The sequence below is a fragment of the Nuphar pumila genome, chromosome 4 (assembly GCF_984573655.1).
Source record: "Nuphar pumila chromosome 4, dmNupPumi1.hap1.1, whole genome shotgun sequence".
NCBI classification, from domain to species: Eukaryota; Viridiplantae; Streptophyta; class Magnoliopsida; order Nymphaeales; family Nymphaeaceae; genus Nuphar; species Nuphar pumila.
Window position 1 is genome coordinate 132,296,069 of NC_143252.1, and position 27,877 is coordinate 132,323,945.

The following is a 27,877-nucleotide window of genomic DNA, read 5'->3' on the forward strand; positions in this document are numbered from 1 at the left end:
TTGGCGGGTCGGGTTGGTCGGTCGACGGGTTGGTGGGTTTGCGGGTTGGGTTGGCGGGTCGTGTCAGGTTTTGCCACCCCTATTTGGGAGCTTGCGTTGAGAGAGAAAAACCATTTCTAGTGTTGCCAAAATGTGGTCCGAGGAGTTGAAATGTAGTGTTGGGGCTGCCAAATCCATTCCCAGTGCAGCGATTTGGCAACACCACTGCTTCCAAACGGCAGTGGGAGAAACTGCAAGACGCCTCCAATTCAATGCTCCCAAACAGAGACTTGAGTACATCTCTCTGTAAAAAACCCAAACGAAAAAGGTGTCTTATGTCTGGGCTGGGAGTAGCACTGGTAAATGAGCCGAACAAACTGAATTAGAGTGTTCAAACTTGCCTCATTTACGGTGTCGAGCTGAGTGAGCTTGAGCTCATGAAACACCTGAGCTAAATAAGCCAAGTACAAGTGAGCTCATTTACAGAAACATATTTTTTAAAAGTTAAAAACAATATATTATGGACCCTAAACCTACTAAGCTACGCTCAAACTAGCTCATTTACAAAATAAATAATTGTTTAAAACACTTAAGCAATAGGATTTGAACTTTAAACTTATTGCTTACAGGCCAAACACTCCAATCCTCTTCAGATTTTTGCAATACCTACTTTTTGGCTGTTTTTAAGAAATTTATAGGTTCTGAAGCAATTGGCTGTACTCTTGCCATGGTTTTACTATCTCAAATGCTAAATATTTAATGACGGATAACTCCATCATCAATTTGTGTTCTTAGCATAACAGAGGCTCCCCATGGAATCCATAATTCACCTTCAAAAACAGAGATTAATATGTAACATGGTACTCCAACATAAAGAAACTAGTATATAAACGCACACGTGGAAAATACCTCATTTGAACTGAAAAATACCCATGAATGCCAAATAACCTAGGTTGTTTAGTACAAAATGGTTGAAAGAAAGTTTGATGAAATATGAAGCTCAGTCGATAAATTCAAGCAATCTTTTTTATATAGTTGGAGTTTTGTGATTGTCTTTATCAAGTGTTTGTTGATTTTTTTTTTAAATTCACGTAGAAAGAGAATTGCTTTGGCTACTCTTGGTTTTTTTCCTCCAACAGTTTCTACATTTTCATGGTAATAACATAATACTATAAAACTCACAATTAAGGATGGGAAACAAGATGTGCCACTCGTGGCTCGGTTCATGGTCGTGATGTAGGCTTGACAAGCTTGAGCATGAAGAACCACTGAGGTGGTATCCCATGTGGTAAGCGGGGTCTTGTGCCAAGCTGAAGGCCCAGGTTCCAATCCCTCTGCCACATGGGGCTTAAGAGATATCTGGTAGGGGTCTGCCTAACCCCAGCTTGCTTATCAAAAAACAAAGAAGCTTGAGCACGAACAACCAATGTTCGTGTTGGCTCGTTTGTTAATAATAAATATATTTTATATTGTAAAATGAAGACTATTGAAGTGTTTGGCCTGGAAGCAATAATTTTAAAGCTCAAATCCTATTACTTATAAGTATGAAACAATTATTTATTTTGTAAATGAACTAGTTTGAGCTTGGCTTAATGGGTTTACTGTTCGAATTCTATTGTTTTTAACTTTTAAAAATATATCTTCTTTAAATGAGCTTGCTAGTGATCGTCTCGTTTAGCTCGGGTTCTTCATGAGCTCAAGCTCGGTTCTGCTCGACACAAGAAGCAAACTAAGCTTGAACACCCTATGCTCGGTTCGTTTGGATCGTTTACCACTTATCAATGCAAGATTTTTCTAGAGAAACATTAAAATAAGGCAGATACGATTTTAAGAAAAAAAAATCGGCGATATTTGTGACGTTAGGATCAAAGTTGCGTTCCGGGCTATTTCCTTCCCGGCACTAGTGAGTGGTTACAAACTTCGGAGTCGAATCGACTTGCCGCCGCCGCTTCTCCCACCGTCCATCGCCGACGATGGAGGCTGCCGCTTCCTTCAACCTCTTCCTCTCCCTCACCCCGCCGTTGCGTCCCAGGCCCGCCGCCCTCGCCTTCTCATCCCGTGGGTCTTCCCATCTTCCTGCACCACCCATCTCATCTTCATCTTTCAAGAGGAACCCCGCTCGCTTCTTCATCCCCACCAAAACCCCAGGTATTCTTTCATTTGCTGTGATAATAATTTCCCTCATCTGCCATTCTTCTCCTAGACAGTAGTTGGTCGTCTCTACTTATCCAAAATTCTGCTTCTTTTTGTTGATATGTGGCTGTTGTCAGGTTCCCGTTCGTTTTGGTTGGCTCCATCTGTTTTGGTAAGGAAATCATGTTCTGGGGCAGTTTCGGATGATGTAACAGTAGCACCAACAAGCTTAACGGAAGGAGAGACTTTTGATTCACAATCTAGTGATGTTGCACAGTTCCGGAACGATTTTGATGAACACGACGATAGAGAAGATGGGCAGGCTGAATTTGGGGATAAGGGATATTTTGATTCTTCTTCTGACCAGACAATGATTAGAGTGTGCGACAAGCTAATTGAAGTGTTCATGGTTGACAAGACGACGACAGCGGACTGGAGGAGATTGCTTGCTTTCAGCAGGCAATGGAGTGATATCAGACAACATTTTTATGGCCGTTGTCAATCAAGAGCTGATGCCGACTGTGATCCTGATATGAAGCAAAAGCTATATCGGCTTGCGAGGAAGTTGAAAGAGGTAATTTTAAGTGTTCACCAGTTCTACTGGATGGTTTCAGTCATAGCTGCATAGATTTTTTCGTTAGAAGCATGAAAGAAGTGTTTGCCAAGTTTGTTTATTGATTAACTTTTTTTTTCTTCCCCTTAACTTTTCTAGCGATCAATTGTGTAACCGCAATCTAGGAAGGTTTCTATTTTGACGTAGTGCAGTCTCTTTTTCAATCTATCTCGTGGCCACCAGATCCACTGGTTGCAAGTCATGGGTCGCGAGGCCCAAAGGCCTCGGGTTGCTGGTTTATTGAACTGAAAAGGATTTCGGTACGCTTGACATGCTACATTGTAGGTCGTGATCCACTGCCCAAATTGGAGACCAAGTAAGTATGGTCTGTCTCTCAAAAGTGTAACAAGTGTGATGGACCCACTACAACCCATGACTTGTACACTTTGTCATCTTGTTCCCTAGTGGATTGGTTCTTCACATATATCAGAGAGATACTTTCATTAAGACCCAAGACCCATTTTCGTTGGGATCCCCACTTGGACTCTGTAAAAATCATAGTTGCAGGTGTTTTTCTTACGTAAGGTATATCATGCCTTACATGGGTGATGAATTCAAGAGCTTTATGACAAGTTGTCACTAGCACTACACTGATATTTCACATTTGCTAGATTGCACCTTATGTTGTTGTATTATGAATTCATTGTTACCAAGCAAGAGAAGAGCTGAATTAGATGCAAGTGCCAGTGGCAATGATGTATTACCTACTAACAATGTTTATCATGGGGGTCATGGAGGGGAGAAATGGTTCTAGTGCAAAAGGAAGAAGAAGAAGAAACAATTATTGTAGTGGTACTGATGTAGAGCTCCTTAAACTCAACCCAGAATCTTTTATGGAGGATATAACAATGCTGGATTCAAGAATACTGTTCGTTCCTTGCTTCCTTTCTAGGGCATAGAATAATTAGCAAGCCTCAAAAAATACTTATTGCGATGATGGAGCTTCATCGTAAATCAAATTTTGCAGCATGACACTTCTAACTTATCTCCCTCCAATGATCATGGAGGTGATAATTAAGACGAAATTGTGGTTGTTAACTCAGCTGTGGAGTAGCTGGCTGTCATTTTACCCTCAAAATGACTTTTAGGTAGGGGGCCTGCAAAACCATTTCTTAGGGAACACAAACATGCTTCTTCCATTGTTCCATATAAAGGTTAACATGACAGCAAATATATCATGCAGAATGCAGTTATACTGCATACCAGACCATTTTTTTATACACTGTTACTCTGTTAGTCACCTTCTGATCCAAAATATAATGTGAATATGAAGCATCAGCTATATCAGATATCTTTAGTGAGAAATTTTCTAATGCAATGGGTGCTTAGATTTCCATTCAGCCTTACATGAGGCTAGTAGCTGTTACATATATGAGCCTTCCTGGTTTGCTTCTCATCACTTTGAACCCAGCTTCATCAATTAAATTATGCTTGTAACTTGGTGTATAGAGACCAGTGTTGGATCCATGAAAATTAAAGATTTATATTAAGGTAGAAATCAAGCTCCACACTCCAACAAAAATGACATAAGATGATCTGGCATGGCAATGGGGCACTCAAGTAATGAGTGGAAATCGATTGAAAATCGAGTGCAACTATTGCCATAATATTTTTGTTTATGTAATATGAAAGTATGAGTCTTGTAGCTATAATGAAATGGGCAAAGTAATATAAGGGAGTGCTTCTTATGGGCATACAAGAACACAATAGCAAATGGCACACGGACATCTTATGGGTCAACACAAGATTATAATTACATAAGTCACTTATAGGCCAAACACAAACATAAAAAATATAGGATCTTTTTAAGAGAATGCTTGAGAACAAGTTTAACATACAAGAAGGGTTACACCTTCTATTTATGCACAAAGGGAAGCAAAAAAGAGTCATTGGGATGTAGTGGATATACCCGCTTCCTATAACCTGCTTCTGGGGCGACCATGGATCCATGATCTCAAGGCAGTGCCATCGACCTATCACAAGTGCGTCAAAATACCTTGAAAGGATCATGTTGTGATTTTCACCGATGATCCAATTGTTCGACTAGCTCAACCCATAATTCCTTGTCTGGATATATCAATGGACATCCCCTCCATTTGGGAAAAGGAGGAATCCTCGTTAGCAGACATAGAATCCGGTACATGCGAGATGTCCAAAGTCGCCACCATTGATTGTTCCAAGAGGCCCAAATTCTTTAAACTGTCAGGGAGAATCGATGACTCAGATCTTAGGAGATGTCAGCAATACCCGAAGTTTGCTAAATTTCTAAAAGGGTGGCCAATGATGCTTCAAATGGAATACCGACCCTTTATGGGGTTGGAAAAAAATGATCAAGGGATTCAGATTCCCATCTGAGTGACCAAAACTAACTCAGGAGAAGGCCTAAGATATGGTAAGGAAAGCGGAAAGTGGTAGCATGAAAGCTAACAGGTCCTCCCCAATTTGTTCAAGGAAAAGTTTTGAATCTTGAAAAAGATCTAAGTGTTATTCTGACCGAATTAGGCCCTGAGGGACTAACATCTTTGTTTCGGGATGTGAATCTTCGTGATGCAGAAGTAGCCACCTTCAACCAGAGCAAGTCAAGAAAAGGGTCTGCAAAATCTGGCCAGTCCAATCATGTCCCAATTCACTCAGAAATGGATCACTTTGAAAGCAAGGCAGGAATGGAAAAATGGGGTCAAGATCCAAGGCGCAATAAGAGGATTGAATCCACACATTGGTCGTGGTTGGCCTCCGTCAAGTGGGACTTTGAGAAAGATGATTCCCAATACTATTTGGATCATTACTATCAACTAAGACTTAAGCTAATCTCATGGGCCGAAATCCAAAAAAGGATACCCCCCCATTCATTGAAGGGTATTATCCCGAAGCTGCAATCCAGATGTATGCCCAATAGATGGAATGCCCACAATGGTTAGAGAAGTCACACCTGAAACACATAGTCGAGTTCGAATACTGGAACTAGAAGTGAGAACGAAGAGATAAATTTCTCTCAGATCCCCTCGTCACTGTTGGGAATTTCACCTTTGGAAGGCACTCTACTAGTTGAAAGTCGCAGTAGAAAATCATGTTCAGGAACGCTCACCCTCGCAAGCAACCACAGAGCATGTCATAGCTCTAGTGAGACCCATAGAGGAGCTTCCTGAGGAACCCGGATATGTCTTAGCCTTGCCAGCATTCGCGTGGAAATCATCTGATTCAAAAGAAGTGATAAACCGTGTCCCACGGACCCTGTCACACAACCATTCAATCCTATGAGCTCCTCTTTGACTGATCGGACTAAAATAATATAACACAAATCCTAGTTTTCCAAGAAATTCAAGATAACTTTAAGAAATTCATCCAACGAAATAAAAGTATATGTGCACATCAAGAACAACATCAAAACAATTCCTACAGGCATTAAACATAATGTATATAACAAAAATCCATCACCTAACATAAATATAAAACCCAAATCTAATTGTTTTTCAAAGGAAAATGAGTTTGATTTCTTTTACAAATGAAAATGCTTTTCACAAAGGAAATTTTGGTTTTAAAATTACTCTAACTTAGATCTTCTGTATGCAACCCATAAAAACAAGGTTCGATGCTTGAATGACCTATGTTGAACCCTATACATGCTGAAAAACATATCTGTTGGGTATAATGCCCTTGATAAAAAGAATAAATTACAAAAATAATAAAAACCTAAAGTGCTCCTAGTGAACACAACTAATTATGAAAGAAAAATGACTAAAATACCCTTAATGGGTTTTACTTATTATTATTATATATATATATACTTTAACACTCCCCCTCAAACTTACGGTGTAATCCCCAAAAGTTTGTCAAGTAAAAAATGAAACCAGGGATAAGGAAAAGCTTTCGTAAAGAAGTCGGCTAACTAAAATTCCGATGTTACATAAGGCAGGATGATGGTCTTCTTCATATACTCTTCACGAATATAGTGGCAATCCATTTCAATATATTTGGTGCGCTCATGAAACGTGTAATTGCCGGCTATGTAGATGGCGCTTTTATTGTCACAACATAACCTTGAGGGTGAGTGCATATGCACCCCTATGTCTTTCAATAATCTTCTCAACCATACATTTTCAGATGTTGTGGTGGCCGTGACACGATACTCAGCTTCGGTAGATGACAACAACACCTTTTGTTGCTTGCATTTTCAAGACACGAATGAGTCACCTACAAACACACAAAAACCTGTAGTTGAGCCTCTATCATTAGGATCTCCTCACCAGTTAGAGTCAGTATAAGCAATTAATTCGAGTGCGGAGGGGGAAGACAAAACAATCCCTTTAGAAATAGAATTTTGTAAATATCTAATGATACACATAACGACACTCATGTGCACAGTGTAGGGGAGTGCTGGAATTGATAGGCAGTATGAACTGCATGTGAGTTATCAGGTCCGGTAATGGTTAGGTATATGAGGGCCCCAATCATTTGGTGGTAAAGAGTAGGATCATTCAGTGGTATGCTATCATTTATCTTCATTTTTGCGTTTATCACTTCAGGAGTGTTTACCCCTTTCTCATCTATAATGTCAGGCCTGTCTATGATGTCAAAAGCAAACTTGGATTGAATTAGAAAATAGCCATGAGCGGAATTTGCAACCTCAATCCCTAAAAAATATCTAAGAAAGCCTAAATCAATCATTTTAAAGCTTTGTTTTAAAATATTCTTAATAAAACTAACTCTCTGTTTGTCTCCTCCAGTGATGATCTGTCGTCAACATAGAGAAGGAGGATAACAATACCTGCATTGGATCTCTTAATAAACATAGCAGTGTCAGTCTAACTGAAAGTAAAACCAAGTTTAACCATAACAAAACTAAAATGATCATACTAGGCTTTAGGTGCTTCTTTCAAACCGTAAAGGGTTTTCCTTAAGTGAAGCACATTTCCAATAAAAATCTCACATCTAGGTGGTTGGTCCATATAAACTTCTTCCTTCAATTCACTATTGAGGAAGATATTCTTGACATCTATTTGATAAATGAGCCAACATCTAATGGCAGCTACGTCTATAAGAGTTTTAAAGGAAGTCATCTTAGCTACTAGGGAAAAAGTTTCATCATAATCTATTCCATATTCCTGAGAGTAACACTTAGCCACTAATCTAGCCTTATGTCTTTTTAAAGTTCCATCACTTTTAGTTTTAATTTTAAACACCCATCTACAACCCATTGTCTTCTTTCCATGAGGAAGACTCCTTATATCACAGGTCTTTGATTTTTCTAAGGATTGTATTTCATCATTCATAGCACACATCCATTAAAGACAAATTTTGGCCTGATTGTTTGAGGAGGGTTTAGATTCTAGAATAAGAAAATATTTTGGCTAGACAAGCTCTATATTGAGAGGCAAAGTTTTTATAGGATACAAATCTATTTGAAGGCGTATGTATTCTAGTTGATTTCCTAAGAGTGCTTGGTTTTATGCTAGAATATTATTCTAAGGCATTTGGATGTCTGTCACCGGTTCTTCTTTCATATTGGATAATTGTTGGTTCACCACTAATGTCAATAGACTCACCATACTGGATGTTGGATTGAGGTTTATCATTAACAACATCATTGTTGTTTAATATATCACTATTACTTTTAGGAAGTAATTCAAGAAAAGAGTAATAATTATTTTCTTTAATAGGCACATCTAAACTAAAGAAATTTTCTTGCTCTATAAAGGTAATATTTCTTGATATATAGAGTTTATCATTATTGAAGTCATAACATCTAAGTGCATTTTGGGTTTTTCTATAACAAAGAAAAACACAAGGATTGACTCTTAATGAAAGTTTACCATTTTTATTTGTAAAGACAAAACATTTACATCCAAAAGTCCTTAGTATAAAATAGTTAGGGGTAGTTTTATAAAGTTTCTCATAGGGAGAAATATTTTGAAGTTTGGTTAAAGGAAGTTTGTTTATGAGGTAAACTGAAGTGAGCGCAACTTCAGCCCAAAACTGTTTTGGAACATTTTTAGATATAAGTGGGGTTCTAGTGGTTTCCATTATATGCTTATGTTTTCTTTCGGCCAAAACATTTTGTTGCGGCGTGTTCGCACAAGATCTTTGATGTAAAATGCCGTGATTCTCCAAATAATTTTTAAAATCTTTTGACATATACTCTCCTCCTGAATCAGACCGAAATATACAAATGTTGGTTTTATGAAGATTCTTGACAAGGTTGTGAAATGTTTAAACTTTATATTTGTGCCTAAGAAAGAATATCCAAGTAAAACATGAATAATCATCCACAAATATCACATAATAAGTAAATCCTCCTTTAGAGGCAATAGGTGCAGGACCCCAAACATCCGAGTGTATTCATTCAAGCAGTTAGGAGGCAACAAAAGTTCTTTCTTCATAGGAAATGATTTTCATTTTGCCAAGAATACAATCAATACATTGGATTTTTTCATTACAAAATTTTCTCAAATGAGATATATTGGACAATTTAGAAATGCTAGGATGACCTAGTCTTTGATGCCATAGAAAAATATCCAATTTTTGTACATTGAAGCAAAAATAATATGTGCGAATGATCAACCGATCCATGTAGTAGAGATCTCCTTCTCTATGTCCTTCCCCAATCTGCTTGCCAGACCGAAGATCCTGTATAAAACAGTGGTCAGATGTGAAGGAGACCTTAAAACCATGGTCTACTATTTGGGAAACTGAAAGAAGATTTAAGTTAAGTTTTGCAACAATTCTGTTTTTTAGAATAAAAAAATTGAAGAATTAAAAAAAAATCATTTCCTTTAATTTCAAGAGAGAATCCATCCGCGGTAAAAACATTAGATCTACTTGAATTAAAAACACAATCGGAGAGCATAGTATAAAGGGTCATATGAAACGAGGCATCGAAATCTAGGAGTGAAAAAATCTTATTGGGAGGTGAGGAAGAAGAAACCGCGACACCAGTTAAGGAGGATGAGTCTTTGAGGAGCGATTGTAGACAAGGACATGCCTTGGTCACCGAAGTTAGAGGCTTCCTTGTTTTCTTAAGGAGCTTCTAGGGTAGCTACTCTTTTCTCATCCTTTTTGAGTTTAGGACAAAAAGTTTGATGTGCCGTGGTTTTCAACAGTTATGACAAATAATTTTTCCTTTTGTATCATATCTCTTTTCATTTCTCCTTGACTTCCAAGATTATCCTTATAGAAGTGAGGAGGCTTATAGGAATGACTATTGGCACCGGGTTTAGAAGCCACCAATATATTGTCTTTGGTCTCCCTAGATTCGGTCATGGATTTTAGCCTTGTTTCTTCCATACAAACTTGGGCTAAAATCTCATGTAAAGGTGGGCGCTCCTCTTGTTTTTTGTTCTGGTGGATGACAGAAACACAAACATGTTCAAATTCGGACATAAGCCCTCTCATGAATTGAAAAAATTGCTCACCAAGGATTTGTTTTTTCTTACAATGAGCATAATCAAGGGAATCCCAAATCGGCTCCATTTTAGCCATTTGGTCCCAAAGACTTTTGAGAGTACCATAGTACTCTCTAACACTTCTATCACCTTGCTTGCTATTGTAAATCTTATCTTGTAATTCCCATTTATGTACACTATCATGTTGGGTATATGTTTGTTTGATATAAACCCACGCTTCATCGGCCTTCTCAAATTTCAATATATTCTCGTAAGGTTCTTCACACATACTCCCCATAAATAGGGATAAAACCTTGGCATGTCCCATATTCCATGCCTTAATGGCCTTTTTGTAATCTAAGGGAGCCTTTTCTCTCTCTTTGTCTTTAATAGGTTCCTCTTTTGTAACACCATCTTCTCCACAAATAGATTTTGTGAAAATAAGTTGAGGTTCTGATTTGGAGCCATCAACGTAGTCCGACAAATCTTTGCCCACCAAAATTCTTTTCATAGTGGTGGCCCATATGTTATAGTCATCAAATTTGACAGAAACAACCGTAACTATTTTTTCGGACATTGTTCCAAGAAAAGAAAGAGTAGGGGAAGAGAATAGATAGAGAGAAAAGAAGAGAAGAAGATTGCAAGAAATATGTTGAAGAAGTTTGATAACATGCTTCTCGAGGCAACAAACCAACGAACTAATGCTCCACCAATCTCATGATCCTCCTCTTGATCTTCATGTATACGTTACAACTCAAGAGCATCAATGCTCTAATACCATGTAATGAAATGGGCAAAATAATACAAGAGAGTGCCTCTTATAGGCATACAAGACCACAATAGCAAATGACACAAGGACCTCTTATGGGTCAACACAAGATTACAATCACATAAGCCACTTATGGGCTAAACACAAACATAAAAAATATAGGATCTTAATAAAAGAATGCTTGAGAACAAGCTTAACATTATGGAGGGGTTACACCTCCTAATTTATACACAAATAGAAGCAAAAAAGTGCCATTGTGAAGTGCTCCCAACAACGGTTGGGAGCACTCTCAACAACTCTATTTCAAGAGCATTATAATGCCCTTGATAAAAAATAAATTACAAAAATAATAAAAATCTAAAGTGCTTCTAATGAACAAAACTAATTACATAAGAGGAAATGACTAAAATACCCGTAATGGGTTTTACTTATTATATATATATATATATAATATTATGGAGTAATGGGTACGTGCTAAAATGAAATATGCTAAATGAGATTTTTCAGATTTTTTTCATTTTATTTTTAAATTATGGTTGTACACATGTGATCTATGTACTTGATTTTATAGGGATTAGCTCTTGAAGTGTTTGATTCCGACACATGGGTAGATTTTTATAACATTCGAAAAATCAATGGTCCAAAATCTTTATAAATTTTTAAGGCTCCAAATATCATTTTTTTCATCGAAAACACATGATCCAGGTGTGGATTTCTCGTAAATCGACCATGCCCAACACATTTATGGGGTCAGAACTGTGAGAAAAACACCAGAAGAGCAGAAAATCCCATTTAGCGTATTTCGTTTAACATGTACCCATTTCTCTCTCTCTCTCTATATATATGTGTGTGTGTGTACTTTAACAGTCACATGTTCTTAATTGTAAGATATTTAATATTTTGCATTGTTCTTGTAAGATAGTTGATGTTTGATGTTGTCTTATGCAGCTCATAGAGACATAAATGCTTTATATGTGATTTTATGGTTGTATTTTGTGCAATTTTTCATTGTTTCATGTGATGATTTTTTTAGAATTTTTGTTGTTTTTTCTGATTTTTCTTGTTTTTTTTTGGATTTTGTAGAATTTTTTTATTAAAAATTTATGATATTTTATGATACAATACGATATAGTCTTAATTTGGGACCGACTGATACGGGTAACGATACAATACTTACAACCTTGACACAGCCTCGTTTCACCATTCATTAGTAGAGCAAATTGTTTTTTTATGTTATTTTCTGGTGAAGGCTCCAACATTTGATTAACATTCTTGGAGAAAAGCTCTTTGACCTCTATCTTCTATTAATTTTGGGATGGTATTCATGTTCTCACTGAAAAGATGATAACTAACCTTAACCTAATCAACTTGAAAGAGGAAAAAGAAGAAAAAGACTTAGGTAGATATCAAGACACTTGTTAACTGATTGAAAGGTTTGATGAGATAACTCTACTTTATGATAGTATATTACATATGTTGAGTGTAATATATATTTTATGATGTTTATCAACATTTGAGATGAGATGATGTAAAAACCCATAGTTTTAATAAATAAAAAAAAATCCAAAAGGGGGCGGGGGGTGGGTGGGAGGGTTTTAATCCAAATTTGAGATGAGATGATAGACTTATATTTTATGATACAATTCGACCTGGACCCGCTAACCCTCTAGGGTTAAAAACTACGAGGGGCAAGGGTTCGTTTAAACCCTCTTCCCCCCCGCAGCTACACTCCCCCTTTCAAAAACAGGAAACCCCTTTGGGGTTTCCCTATTCGGCTCCTCGATCCCCCTTTAAAGGCACGCTCAGGGGAGGGAGGGCTCCCATCACCTGTGCCTCCCTCTTCCTTCTCTCCCTCTCTCTCTCTCGCTCCCTACGTGCGACGCTAACCCTCTCTCAGGTACGCACCCTCTCTCTGTCTTCTTCTTCTGGTTGCCGAAGGGCCGGCAGGAGGCTGGCGGCTCCCTGTCGTGCCCTCCTCCTCTCTCTCTGTGTGCGACGGAAGGCCGACAAGGGGCTGGCAGCCCCTGCCGCGCCTTCTCCCTCTCTTTCTGCGTTCGCCAGAAGGCCGACAACCCCCTGCCGTGCCTTCCCCCTCTCTTTGAGGTTGTCGGAAGGTCGACAGGAGGCCAACAGCCTCTGTCGTGCCTTCCCCTTCTCCCTCTGTTTGCTGGAAGGCCGGCAGGAGGCGGGCGACCCCGTGTCGTGCCTTCCCTCCCTCTCTGTCGCCTGTTTTGGAGGATTGGCAGGGGCTCGTGCCCGTGCCCCTTGATTTTGGCCGGCAGGGCGAGTCTCTGCCTCCGTTCGGTTGACAGGGACTTCGCCTCTGTCACCTGAATTTTTTTGCAGGCATGGGCTTTTCCCCTATCAACTGTTTTGTCGGCGGGGGATTTGCCCTTGTCAATTGTTTTTTCCAGCAGGGGTAAGGCCCTTGCAGTCGGTCTTGCCCGGCTGGGGCTTTGCCCCTGCCAACTGTCGTTTCTCCGGCAGGGGCGAGGCCCCTGTCGACCGTCTTTTTTTTCGGCAGGGGCTTTGCTCCTGCCGACTGCCTTTTTAGGCAAGGGTTGCGCCCCTGCCCCCCTTTTTACCGCTTTCGATCATGCAGGCGGGCGAGGACTGTGTCCCTGCCCCTTCACTATTTGTTGATGGGCGGACAATGGCTGTACCACTGCCCCTTTCTGTTCTTTACTTTGGCTATAGCATACTAAGTGTCCATGCTTTACAGTTCGCACGACGGATCTTGCTTGTGCCCTGCGACCCGAGTCCTACATCACCTACACTCGTAGGCACTGGCAGCGACGCAACCTCCCGAGGTAGGGGAAAGTTGCACGAGGACTTTTGATGAATTAAATAATTATTAGGATTCTGAGATAGAATAATTGATATTTCATGCATGCTTACATGTAGATAAATATAACTTGTGAATGCTTGTCTTTATTTCTCTGAAGTTTACATGTTCGATATGCATAGGCTTGCTCCATAGTAATTTCCTGTACTTGCTTTCTGTTGACGTCGCACCGTAGTTTACTTGTGCTAGTGCATGTTTGTTCTTTTGCCGTCCTCAGGCAAACTTCGCAGGGTGTGCAGGTGCGTGTACAACATTTCGCACCTTTTAAAATGGGGTGCGACATTGAGTACAATCACTGTAGTGTTGAGAAGAGGGCCTTCTTTGTGCAAGGCTCAACTTCTTGAGCACGAAAGCCTACTTTTAAAGCTAGTGTTCTCTCTGTAAGTTGCTGCATCCAAAGTCGGTTACTCGGGAGAGATACTCGGATCCACGACGAGCCTAAGACTTGTGTTCTTGTTTCGTAGAAACTAAGCTTGCGAACTGAAATTACTTATACTATATCCTACAGAACACAATGTAGGGTTATCCTTCGAGAAACCCATGATCTACCATCATAGCTGGACCTTTAGACAGATACGGTATGCACACTACGATGAGTAGTATGAGAGGTCGTTGAGCACCTTGAATTGTGCAATAAGAGCTTCGTATAGATAAATAAAGATAATGATGTTCGCCTCCTTAGGTCAAACGTTCAAAGAGCAATGCATGTCAAGCTTGAACCAAATGAATTTCAACATATTAAATGTTACTCTCTCATCATAGTCGTACCTTTAGACAACTACGACTGTACTTTTAGATAAGTACGTCACATTGGTGTTACGATGTTTGGATGATGAGGTTGTGGCAATCTCGATGTGTGCATGTAGAAAAATGTTGAGATCACATAAATGGTGATAACTCGCCTTCACAAGCAAGATGCTCGAGTGAGTCTAGCAGACCAAAGCATGTAGAATTGGGCGATGGTTAAAAAAACCTCGTCGTGCCCATTCGACTCTCACGGTTCATCAAGGGAGATGATGGATGGTACAAAAATTCCGATGGGCAGGTTGTTAACAACCACCCCACAGGCAAAAGACTTGGTTTTCTCAGTCATCGGAGCTAGGGGAAATGGGACTACCATAAATTATCCTAGGTAGTAGCTCCCAGGTACTTCTGCAGAAGTCAGATGCATCCATGAGCCACAAATGCCTTTGGGGATTTACTCTCTTGGTCACTGATCGTCTTCTCAGGAGTGGACTCAGTCAGTCATCCGGGTTAATGAAAAATACTTGACATAATAAATTCTCGGATCGGTTTCGGTTGTTTCTACGTTTTGCGTCTGTGCATACCCACATGCCAGTTAATATCAGAACTTAAAGAATATCATGTTCACAATAGTTGTAGATTAATGAGATTTATAATGCTTACGATGTTGCTTATATCTTGTGATGAATAGCTCTTTCAGTACGGTAGTTCTTTGTATATATTGCTCATGCTAAAATAGATTTGCTTTCTCGTATTTCAATTACGCATTTTAATTACTGGTTTTAATTAAATAAATTATTTATCTTATGAATGTCCTACCTTATTTATTCTTCATTGTCTATCGTATGCCTTCTCCAAATCAATAAAAACCATATCCAAATCTTTGTTCCTCTCTCTATTTCTCTCAATAAGTTGTCTAAGAAGATGTATAGCTTCCATAGTTGATCTTCCAAGCATAAAACCAAATTGATTCTCCAATATCATGACAACCTTCTTCAACCTAGACTCAATCACCCTCTCCCAAAGTTTTATAGTATGGCTCATGAGTGGACAATGATGAAGAAAGGTGTTTCTCTCAAGTACATTAGTATAATTAAAGATATGTATGAAAGAGTAGTAACCAATGTCCGCACTTGTGGAGGGGTGACAACCAATTTTCCTATAACGGTTGAGTTACATCAAGGATCTGCTTTAAGTCCTTTCCTATTTGCTATAGTGATGGATGAGCTTATGAGATCAATTCAAGAAAATGTGTCGTAGTGTATGTTTGCTGATGATATTGTTTTGATTGATGAGTCTAGAGCTGGGGTTAATGTTAAGTTAGAATTATGAAGACAGACATTGGAAGCAAGAGGTTTTAAGTTGAGTAAGAGTAAAACAGAATATATGGAATGTCGGTTTAGTAAGCAACGAAGTAGTGATGGGAGTGCAGTGAAGCTTAGTGAGCAAGAAATACCGATGGATGATTGTTTCAAATATTTGGGATCTATCATTTAAAAGTATAGAGAAATTGATGGAGATGTAAATTATAGGATAAAGGTTGGGTAAATGAAATGGAAAAGTGCAACTAGAGTGTTGTGCGATCGTAGAATGCCATTGCGGTTGAAGGAAAAGTTTTATAGGACGACTATTAGGCCCGCTTTACTATATGGTACGGAATGTTGGGCTGCCAAGAGACATCATATTCAAAATATGAGTGTAGTTGAGATGCTTAGATGGATGTGTGGAAATACAATAAAAGATAAGATTCAGAACGAGGAGATACGTAAGAAGGTAGGCGTTGCACCCATTGTAAATAAGATGAGAGAGAATCGTTTACGGTGGTTTGGACATATTCGGCGAAGGCCTAATGATGCTCCAGTTAGAAGGATGGAGGAATGAAAAAATATATTAGTTAAAAGAGGTCGAGGTAGGCCTAGGAAGACATGGATGGAGATGATAGGAAAGGATATGATTGCTTTGAACCTCACCGAGGACATGGCATTGGATAGAAATGATTGGAGGAGAAGGATTCATGTGGAAGACCCAGAATGATTTTCTTTTTTGGTTTATATCGCCGACCCCAATTGTTTTGGGATGAAGGCGTAGTTGTTGTTTGTTGTTTGTTTATTCGTGCACCTACCAGTTTGTTATGAAACAGACTCATTTCATGGGCAGATGACAAATAGGACCTTACAGACGACCGATGGTGCGATGCAACTTGACTCGAGATTTCTTTCTTTCTACTGGCATCTTGGCTTTGTGTTTTTGAGTTTTCTTTAGATTTTTGAATTGTGGGAGAAATGCTCATTTTTGTAATAAACTGCAAGTTCTATTAATAATCTATGAGTTTGTTTCTCACTTCTCTGAAGTAGTTATTTTATTGGTATAGCGCTAGCGTGCCCAAAATTTGTCAACTTGTGCTCCTTTCTAAATTGATTCCGCTGTCGATTTTAAAAGTCAAAATCTTAAACTTTAAAAAGTTTTTCATCAATGTTTTTCGAAATCACAAGTTAAAATTTTGGGGCGTTACAAATGGAGTGTGTTAGAACCCGACCCTAGGGAGAGACGGTTTCTATAAATCTGGCCTCGGGAAGGCTCTGGCGCAGGAAAAAGCCAGGAAAGAAACAAATTTGTTTTCGATCTGGCGCTTTGCGTCAGATAGGGATAACAACAGGGCAGAGGGAGAATATTGATCCCTTTGAGTGAGCTGTTGCTGAGGAAAACGTGAAAGAGGGGAGGGGAAAATGGTGTTCCCTCTAGGACTAGGACTCAAGAACAGGGAAAACAAAAAATGAATTAATTCACTAATTCCATTCATAATTAATCAAGAATAATAACACTTATTTATATTCTACCAAAGAGTCCTAAAAGAAATAAAAGACCAAAAATAAAAATCCAAATAGGAAATGACATCTTCCAGTCCCTGTCACACTTGGTTTCTTGGGCAGATATGGATCCAGAACGGATTCTTGGGGTCAGATTTGGGACGGTCCGTAAAAATTCACCCCTCTCAAACTCGCCTTGTCCTCAAGACGAGAGATTTCTGAAAATTGTTGTCGCCATCGATCCTTGTCACCTTCGGGATCAAACACTAGGCGCGTGGTTTTCCCATGTGCCTTGATGGGACTAGGTCTTGGGACATGCAGTCTGGGTTCAATCTTGGTTTAGATATGGACTGGGTAGGGTTAAGGTTTATGTTAATTTTAGACCATGGATTAAGTTGGAGCCTGGATAGGTAAGGAGATGGTTTTGGATAGGATCTAATTGACAACCCATTTTGGCTCCAAAAGTACCAACTCATCTCATAGAGGAGATAGGGCACTAAAAATGTCACAGACATTCATGTCCTTTTGCTTGGTAGTTCTTATCATTTCTTGCAAGAAATATTGCCTTGCAAGATCTTTTTGTGTGTACATACCTTTCATAAATGACCATGCTTCATTGGCCTTTCTAAACTTAGCAATGTTGTCACATATTTTTATATTAATATTGTTCATAAACCATGCAAGAATTTTTGCATTGTTGCTCTTCCAATCCTCTACTTTAGATTGATAATCACTAACGACTTTGCAACGATCATCTCCTTCAAGAATTTTAACTTGTTCTTCTTTTTAAGTGAGCAAAAGTTGAGGTTCAGGAATAGTGCTCATGACGTATCTCCAAAGCTTTTTTCTTTTAAGATTATTCTCTATGATTGAAGCCCACGTCATTTAGTTTGAAGGAGAGATCTATCTTGGAATCATGCTCCATTTTGAATGTGAGAAGGATGAGGGAGATAAAGAAGAAAATATAGAAGAATACCTCTCCTTGAATCACCACCACCAGCACACGAACTCTTTGATGACCATTCTCCACAAGTCCAAGATCACTATAGCTCTGATACCATGTAATGAAGTATGCGAAAATACAAAAGCAAAGTGCACATGCAATATTACAAACCCAATATGGGATAATACACAAAGCACACACAAAACCACAAAGTGCATACAAGTCTTCAAAGAGTCAAAAAGATCAACACAACAACATAAAAAATATATCCTTTATTGCTTATAAAATGCTTAAGGAAAACATTAATAAATAGGGACAAGATGTCCCATATTTATAGATTAGAGAAGGGAGCTCCCAAATAGAGCAGTTGGGAGCTCCCAATGGTCATATTTATGACCGTTGGGACTCTCAACAGCTCTTTGGTTCAAAGGACCAAAGAGCCCCTTCCTAAATACAAAAAGACATAAATATAAAAATAAAGGAAAAGTACAAAACTGTCCCTAGTGGACAGTACTTATTACAATGAAAGGAAAAGACAAAAATGCTCTTGGAGGGCATTACTTATTACAAAATGGTTTATAACATAATATATGTATATATATATACATATATTTTAACACCTACAACCAGATGTGCAAGTCCAATCTCCGATCTGAGTTGCTGGAATCATTCGGACAAGTGACTGGAATTTTTGCTACAACAGAATAAAACTAGAATACAGAAAACGGTTGGGGAGTCACCATAAACTTGTGATTCTGGGCTACTCAATCCAGATCATGTCGAACAAAGCTCCAGATCATGTCTTAAGACCTCAATGCATGTCCTCCAAGCAATGGATCATCAGAATTGGTCGTCTGATGGCCAAAATTACGTTGGGAAATCAATCCAAAGTTCATATCTCAACCTGAACGACCGAATGAGCTAGAGAATGAAGAATTCACTTGATCTAGGCTCTAATCCGGGTGAATTACCAAGGACATCACTCAATTAGGCTAGATCTAGCAAAATGAAGTTGATCTACAGTGAAATGGTGGAGGAAATGGAGTGTGAGAGCTCGGTTTAGCTGGATCTACCTTGTAGTCACCAGTAATGACCGGATTCCACTCAGTAGAGATCAAGTTTGGGATTTTAGCTCAAATTCGATGCAGATGATCACCAAAGGTCTTGAATAATCCTCCGGTGCCTCAATCTGAACCCAATTTACCTTTGCCACCTTCCAACTGAGATGAATTGGCCGAAAATTGGAGTAGATCTCACCAGATTCAGCCATGTGGACCTTCCTTAGGGGCGTGCACGTAAGGTCGATCCTCTAGAGATGAGCAAAGAGCTCAATCTCCAGCCTAGATCTGAAATTCAGATCTCCAGAGAGAGAGAGAGAGAGAGAGATTCTTCATTCATAATGATTTTGGTACCAAACATGGGTTTATATGGTAAGTGTATCCGGGTCTAACATGCATGAGATCCTAACCCATTTAACCCCCAATACACCTTTATTCTAAAATGAGAATGAAATTGAACTAAATGCAAATGAAAATACATGGAATTGAAATGAAATGCACTAAATCCTAAAGCCTAAGACTTGCGCAAGATCAAGGATTTCAAAGCTTTGTGGGCCGAACTCACCCTTGTTCACTCTAGTGGACGGGTGACATAGGTGGACCCTATCATGGGGAAGGCCAAATAGCAAGTATTCTCAAAAAAAAAAAGAGAAAAAAATGAGGCCACAGATAGGCTCCTTCAAGAGGAGTCCCATGGAGTTGTGAGAAGGTAGTTAAGCTTGTTACATTTTTTGAATATCTTGGTTTAAGCATTTAGCTTTTCAAATGAGTCCTACTTGGACACACATCTAAAGACAGTTTCTTATTAGTATTAGAAAATTTCAGAAAAGCACTTTTGGGTGAGGGAATTTTCATTTATAGTGGTAGTTGTATGAATTACATAAATGACATTATTGATTCTAAAGTCAGGTTGCATTGAACAAGCCTACTTTGTTACTTTATAAGCACATCATCTTCCTGTAAAGTGCTTCCACTTATTGAATGATTTTTGTGTTTAGTCATAAAATTACCCTTTTTTAGATGTGTCATATCCCTAGTTTGGAATTTGATCACCTGTCATGAATTGCTGCTTCTTTTTCCTTCAAGACATCTTATTTCATTTTGTAATGGCATGTTCTACATGTTCTCAGGTAGATGATGACATGCAAAGGCACAATGAACTTCTTAGTGTTATTAGACAGATGCCATCAGAGATCAGTGCAGTTGTTGCCAAGCGACGGAAGGATTTCACAACAGAATTTTTTGAGCATCTTCACATAGTTGCTGAATCTTATTACGAAAATCCTGATGAACAAGATGGTATGATTATAAACATTTATTTTGCATTTTACAACTGATTTAAGCTCTCTAACTTTGTATACGCTTTGTTTTATTTCTGTAATTATTAGTGAGAATGAAAATGCTAAGGAAGATCCCCTACTGAAATTGGGCTAATCAAAGTTGGTCTATAGTGCATCTTACACATTACTCGAAATGCACATAAATGTTTACATTTTCTTACTTGACAAGTATCTTCATATTGATTAATGCTTCATGGCATCATTCTGCTCCAGTTTTAATGATAAAGCAAAAAAGGGCTTCTGCAAATAGTTGAGTATTTTATCTTTCAGTAGCCTTCCAAATTGTACTAATGGGAGAGAGTGCTTACTGGAAGGGTAGGTTGGAGTATTTAGTATATATAATCTACTATTTTCTTTAAATGCTAAGGAAGATACCCAATTGGAGAGTGGGCTAATTAAAATTAGATTCTCATGCATCTTACACATCACTCTAAGTGCACATAAAAGTTTGGCTGTCTTACATGACAAGTGTCTTCATATTGATCAATGCTTCATGGTTCAAAGTTATGTTCCAGTTCTAATGATACAGCGAAAGAGAGTGTTTTTTTCTTCAAATAATTGACTACTTTGAGAAGCCTTTAAAATTGCACTAGTGAGAGAGAGAGTGCTTAATGGAAAGGTATGTTGGAGTATTTAGTACTTATAAGCTGTTTAATTGTTTGTGTTCATCCTCAAATACAATTCTAATACTGTGCCCTATGCTCAAAAGATGTTGTATTAAGCCACTATGATCTACTTATTTATGAATTATTCAGTCATCTTAAGTTTCTACTACATTTTGCAGAGTTTTTCTTAGTCACTTTTGGAGACTTCGTGACAATTTTGAGGATGCAAATTAGTCGCAGGATGAGATTCAAATATTATATACTTATGTGTACATGCATAGTCATAATTCAAATATGATATAATGATGTGTGCATGCATGTTAATGTGCTTGTACGTCATTTCAAAGGGTTCCTTCCTGTGGCTGTGTTATTTCCATATAAGTTTTTCATATTCATTGAGAACACCAATATAATGAGCTTTCATCAATACAACAGTTTTACCAACTTAAGAGCATAGCTTGTGAGCAATGAACTCAGAGCAGTGAGCAGCATATATGCATTTCTACAACATTTATTCCATGCTTTGCTTGTAAATACTGCACTACTGACAAATGGAGGGAAATCTACTTAGAGCACCAAGCTAAGTATTTTTCTTTTCTTAATTATGGTTCCCTTGGTGTCTCGCAGTGTTTGAGGATTGTCATTTAGAAATGCTCCATAGGCATTAATGTGACATGTCCTTGTGAAATGGAAATTTATAATTAACAAAAGTAGAATCAAAGTGCAGTATATTGAGTTCTCAGAATTATCTTCATTTTTAAGGATTGTGGCTTTGTTGAACTAAACATAGCATATAATGTTTACATTATTAGGACTCGTGAGCCTGCGACTCTCATGTTTAGCTGCAGTTCAAGCATATGATAATGCATCTGAAACTATTGAGACTCTGAATGCTGCTGAACTGAAGTTACAAGATATTCTAAATTCACCATCTTTGGGTGTTGCTTGCAAGAAGATTGACACTTTGGCCGAGAAAAACCAACTTGATTCAGCATTAATGTTGATGCTTACTAAAGCATGGTCTACTGCCAAAGAGTCAACTATGATGAAGGATGAGGTATGATAAATGTTCACTGCATGTTTGTCCTAATTTCCGGACAGGGATTTTGATGTAATTACTCAGTGTCAACAGAATCTCCATCATTTGGAGTTCATAACAGTGCCTTTATTCTGCCAGAAAAATATAGATTGTCTACTTTCATCTTATATGTTTGTGCAGTTTATTTTTGAAATTGTTTTCATGCTTCCTGTGTACCTATGGCATTTTTGAATTTATATACTTCAGATTTTCTTGATCTTTCCATCTTCTTTACTGGTGCTAACTGCTAAGTGATATAAAAATTATCTTTTATCTCGAGAGGTGCTTATGTTCATTGTGTTGGTTGAATATGTCCATCTTAATGGTTTTCTGTTTCCCTCATAGGATAAGGTAAATTTGGTACTGGGGGTCATAGTTAGTTGTATTATGGTGTATAACAACTTCAAGGGAACCGTGTTTATGATGAGGACCCTTCGGGTAATATTGGGATGACAAATGAAGCAAGATTAAATAAACTGGAAGTGGGTCTAATCATGTATATATTTTGAGATCTGATGCCTCCTTGCAAATTATAGGATGGGAAACTGACTGTTTTATCGATGTTCCCTTGAGTTGTGCATTGTGAAAATCTTTGGGCAACTTACCATTAACTGCCTGGCCTTTCTGTAGAAATAGCATTAGTCCATGTATGGACAATTTGATATTAAGCTAGGATGGATATGTTCCTAGTTTATCAATGCTGACTAATTATTACTGTTGCAGTATAAATGGTCATTTATCCCATTGCTGCCAATGAAAGTACCTAAGATGAATTCAGTTTTACTGCAAATATAAGTTCATATTAATCTTCTTTTCTTGATTGGTGGTTATTCACTGGTTTCTATTATGAGTCACATGTTTACTGCCTAGAGAGATGAATCTCTTTCTTGTTCAATATCTGAAAATGTTGATAAAAAATTAGCTTCAAGTATTTTTCTCTTTTCAAATTGTACATTGAAGGATTCTCTTTGACTACATGTGTTATCTTCCATTTCCTGTTTGCATGAAAGAATCAACCTATTTTGCCTTCTCCAACCTAATATTTGGATTTGTGAATCAGGCTGTTTAAGGCTTAGATTGAGAGTAGAGGTCATCATTTCTCTAATGGACCTCTTTTCTAGAATATAAATTTTCCATATGAAGCATTGAAGTGGAAGTGAGTTTAATGCTTTATCTCCTTCTTTTAATGTAATTGTGACATCTGAATAAATCAAGTTATTTAGTTTTACACTGATACTAACAATTTTTAGGTTTTGAATATCAAAGGCTTTCTAAAAAGTTGGTCAATTATGTCTAGTGATGTTTTGGCTCAGTAAAAACTTGGAAGCTCTAAGCCTTCATCTTGAAAGTGATATTGAGAAAGCTTTCATAGTGTAGCTTGAGGATCCCTCCTCTTCATCATTAAGAATCAATTCTGGCCTAGGATGGGGGTAACAGATTTTGATCGCTTATCAGCAGCCTCCTTTGTGTGTGAAATGGAAAATTGTGGAAGATTCTCGCTCCAAGAAAGGTTCTTAGAAGAAAGGAGCTCCCTCTCATCTCTTTGATTTAACAAAGTGAATCTCCAAATACTATTGTCAAGAACTGGGTAAATGCAACTTCAACCAAGGGCATTGAGGCTCCCAATTGTTAAAATATGGTATTCAATTATTTGACAGAGTTTACCTGCAGGAGAAAAAGAGGAGAAGAAGAAGATTGACAGGCCTTCTGGAAAACACGTTCCTCAATCTGGAAACGTGTGGGCTGCTATATACTTTATAACTTCCAAATGTAACTTTTATACATTTGACCCTATGTCTAATACAACATTAAAATAACTGATTGGGTTAAAACAGGAATATAAAATAAATACATACAACAGATTACATCTCTATAAATAATTATGTGGATATGGATATGGGTCTGAAATGATCCGTATTCACATTCCATTAGCCTCCCTCAAGTTGTACATGGTCTTTACCATGGACAACTTGTTCTTCAAATACAAAAATCTTTTCACTGTTCGACCTTTTGTAAATATATTAGCTATCTGATTTTCTGTTCCCATAAACTTGGCTTCCAATTCTCCTTCAATTTTCTGCCTAATGAAGTGCTGATCTATTTCAATGTGCATGGTTCTGCTATGTTGAACCAGATTCAGTGATATTCAAATTGCACTTTGGTTATCATAGAATAGGATGGAACTTGATACTTTTTCTCTTAGTTCCATCAGAAGGAACCTTATCCAAGTCAATTATGAGGTGACCGCTGCCATAGCTTTATATTCAGCCTCAGTGCTTGATCTTGCGACCGCTCTTTGTTTCCGACTACTCTATGATATAAGGTTGCTGCCAATAAATACACAATAGCTGGAAATTGACCTTCTTTCATCTGGATCTCCAGCCCAATCAACATTTGAGGATGCTATCAATGATAAAACATCTTCTCCTTGTTGTTTTTGTAATAAATAGTTGCCTATGAAAAGATTGGGAAAGAGATCATCATTCTACATGTTGTATGGAAAGAATCCAAATTATGTTGAACTAAAGGCGTGGGGCTGCACCTACTATGTTCATATAGCCAAGACCTTAAGAACAAAGTTTGATAAAAGAGCTCATGTGTGCCGGTTTGTTGGGTATGAAGATGACTATGAAGGGTATCATTGCTATGATCCATCTAAAAAATGTATTTGGATATCCCGAAATGTGGTGTTTGATAAATTGTTATATCAAGATGTAACTAAGGACAAAGGTGCTCAAATTACTTTCAAAACCGCAGCCCACACAAAGTTTTATCAGTCATGGCTTAATACTGAACTTTTTGCACTTCCTAGCCCTGAATATTCTCCACAACAAAATGTGAAAGGCTTTTGTCCATAAGAATAGGGGCATATTAGTAGCATGAATAATCGCAAGACTACTCTCCACAGCATGGTAGTGCTTTATCTTTGCAACGCCATTTTGTTGAGGTGTATATGGGTGTGATAGTATGCGATTAATTTCATTATCTTTTAAAAAGTCAATGAATTCCTTTGAACAAAACTCTCCACGCCCATCACATTGAAAATTGAGAATGGGATTAAAAAATTGATTCTTAACACATGGAACCTACAAAAGATATTTAAGACCTCAGATCTATGTCACAGGGATTCGGCCAGACATGTGCCGCACCCGCGTCGACGCGACGCGGGTGCGGGTGCTGCACCCAGTGCGGTCAACCCGACCCTGGGTGTGGTCAACGCACCCAGGGTCATTTTGGTCTATTTTTTTGATTTTTTTTTTTTTTAAATTTTGCCCTGTGAATTGGGCTGCGAAATTTAAATTTTTTTTTCTTAACGGAACCAATGCGCGCCACGTAAGACGACTCTTCATCAAGCTTCTCAATCGAATGCAGGTACATCAACATAAATCTGATTACCTAATAAGTGCATGGGAAACCCCAAGGAGTTTTATAATAATGGTTTCTGCAGAGGTGTGGGCCCCCAGTCACAGTCACATGGGCAACTGAAAGCCCCCTGTTCACGTGACCATTTAATCCAGGGCCTTCCGTGAAGGGCTCTGTGTTGGCCAGGAGGAGGTGGGACGGATGAGGGATTTGACTTGAACAGTCCGAGACCCAAGGGCGCATTCATGATTGACGGGCATCCCAAGCACATTGTAAGGTCGCTTTTGCTTCCACAACTTGTAACGCCCCAAAATCGTAGACTTGAAACCTTTTATGAAAAAGGTTGAAAGCTTTGAAATCAATCATTTATCAGAGTTTAAAACAGAAGTTCAGCGGAAGATCAGGTTCAAAACAACAAGTCCCTAGACCTTGGACACATTACAACCAAAAAGCAGTTTCCCTCTTACAAACCGATTTGCAGTTCAAATAGATATTTTATTGAAATTAAAGAAGAACCACATTTTGGTAATACAGTTTTAGAAATGCAGAGTTATAATCAAAAGAGATGCTTTCAAAAAAAACTTATACCGCATCTATCAAAAGTATCCCCAGGAGCGCAACGTCAGGAAAGGGCATTGCCTTGAGTGCATCGCGTCATCCTGCCATCGCAAGCTGTCTCAACCTGTTCACCACCTGCCCATAAAAATGGGTCAGTCACACAACAGACTAGTAGGGGTGCAAAGGACAAGAAAGAGCAGAAGCTGCAATAAGTAAGATAAACGCTAGCTCAAGCAGGAACAAGCAAGACTAGCAGATCTAACCAAATGTGTTGTGGAGTAAGCAAAGCTCTAGTAAAGCAGACAGCTACGTAAAAGAGCAGGAAGGATCAGAGTGCTTGAACATACCACTATAGCAACCTCACAAATATAATAGGTGAAGAGTAACTAACTCTATCCACCAGCCAAGCAAAAGCAATTGCAAAAGACAGGTATTCATAACCACATTCGTAATAAATACAAGTACCATTATATGGTTCAGCCTATCGGCCAACAACTACATTAATCGTGAGGCACAAGCTATTGCATCACAAGCAATTATAAGCTACACAAGATAAGCAATCAACTAGTATGAGAAACTAGTTATCACCAAGCACAGAACTGCGTAAGCAGTTTAACCAATAAGGGTAACGCCTCGACCGGCGTACCTAGCTCAACGAGTAGCATACCTAACTACCGAACTAACAAGCAAGCAAGCAATGCACGTCACAATATGCATATCTCAAGATCATGTGTATAAGTTATATCTTGTCTCATTACTGAGCAGGCCATTGTGGGTACACACAAGGCAAAACGTAGAAACAGCCGAGATCGATTCGGGGGTCCATTATGCTATGTATTTTATTATACCCCGAATGACTGACTGAGTCCGCTTCCTAAGGGGACGGTCTGTGACCAAGAGAGTAAATCCCCAAAGGCAAACAAAGGCCCAATGGATGCGCATCCGTACTTCTGCAGAAGTGGCCCGAAGGATTTCCCCTAACCTCCGATGACTGGGGAAGGTCGGATCTTTGCCCGAGATTGCCATATATGACTGTCCATCGGAGTTTTGTATCGTCCATCCTCTCTCTTGATGAACCGTCCCGAATGAGCACGACGGAGGGTTTCTTAACCGCCGTCCCATTCTCATGCTCTGGTCTTTCAACCCAATCGAGCATCTTGCCTGTGAAGGCGCATGATTATTATTTAGGTGAGTTATACGCGCCATTGCGCGTTCGAGACAAGCACACAATTCACATCTTACTCACAGCAGTACGCATCGTAACTATTCACATATACAATTACGATGAAAAGGGGGGTCAATCCTCAGTGAGGGTAGAAACATCACTCTTGTGATCTCAAACACATGCCATTGCATGTTCGAGGCAGACATAGGCCTTTCATCCTACTCATCGTAGTACGCAACGTACCTGTTCAAAAGTATAACCACGATAAGAGGGGTATGGATCTCTCGCAGGAAATCCCAAAGCTTCTACTTTATAGAAACCCGCAGCGAACTCATTCCAGTTCCAACTGATCGTGCTCGGGTCCTTTAGACAATCGCGAGCAATCTGCCTATTAAGCGAAAGCAACATAACAGGATTAGCTTAATGTGTCAATACACGCTTAGAGGTTACTATAAACCTCTCGTCTTTCTCTTCGTAGTCCAAACATATCGTACGTAA

At 38.7% G+C, this 27,877-nt stretch overlaps 1 protein-coding gene across 1 annotated transcript in view; it reads left to right on the forward strand.

Annotated features, from left to right (window-relative positions):
• Positions 1-1,897: 1,897 nt before the first annotated feature.
• LOC149841106 (uncharacterized protein At4g37920) overlaps positions 1,898-27,877 on the forward strand; it is a 36,023-nt gene continuing 10,043 nt past the window's right edge. Inside the window, exons 1-4 of the mRNA XM_090004667.1 lie at positions 1,898-2,127; positions 2,250-2,686; positions 20,401-20,569; positions 22,028-22,272. Of these exons, the coding sequence (XP_089860793.1) occupies positions 1,953-2,127; positions 2,250-2,686; positions 20,401-20,569; positions 22,028-22,272 (1,026 nt within the window). The 5' untranslated portion in view covers positions 1,898-1,952. The remainder of the gene's footprint in view (positions 2,128-2,249; positions 2,687-20,400; positions 20,570-22,027; positions 22,273-27,877) is intronic.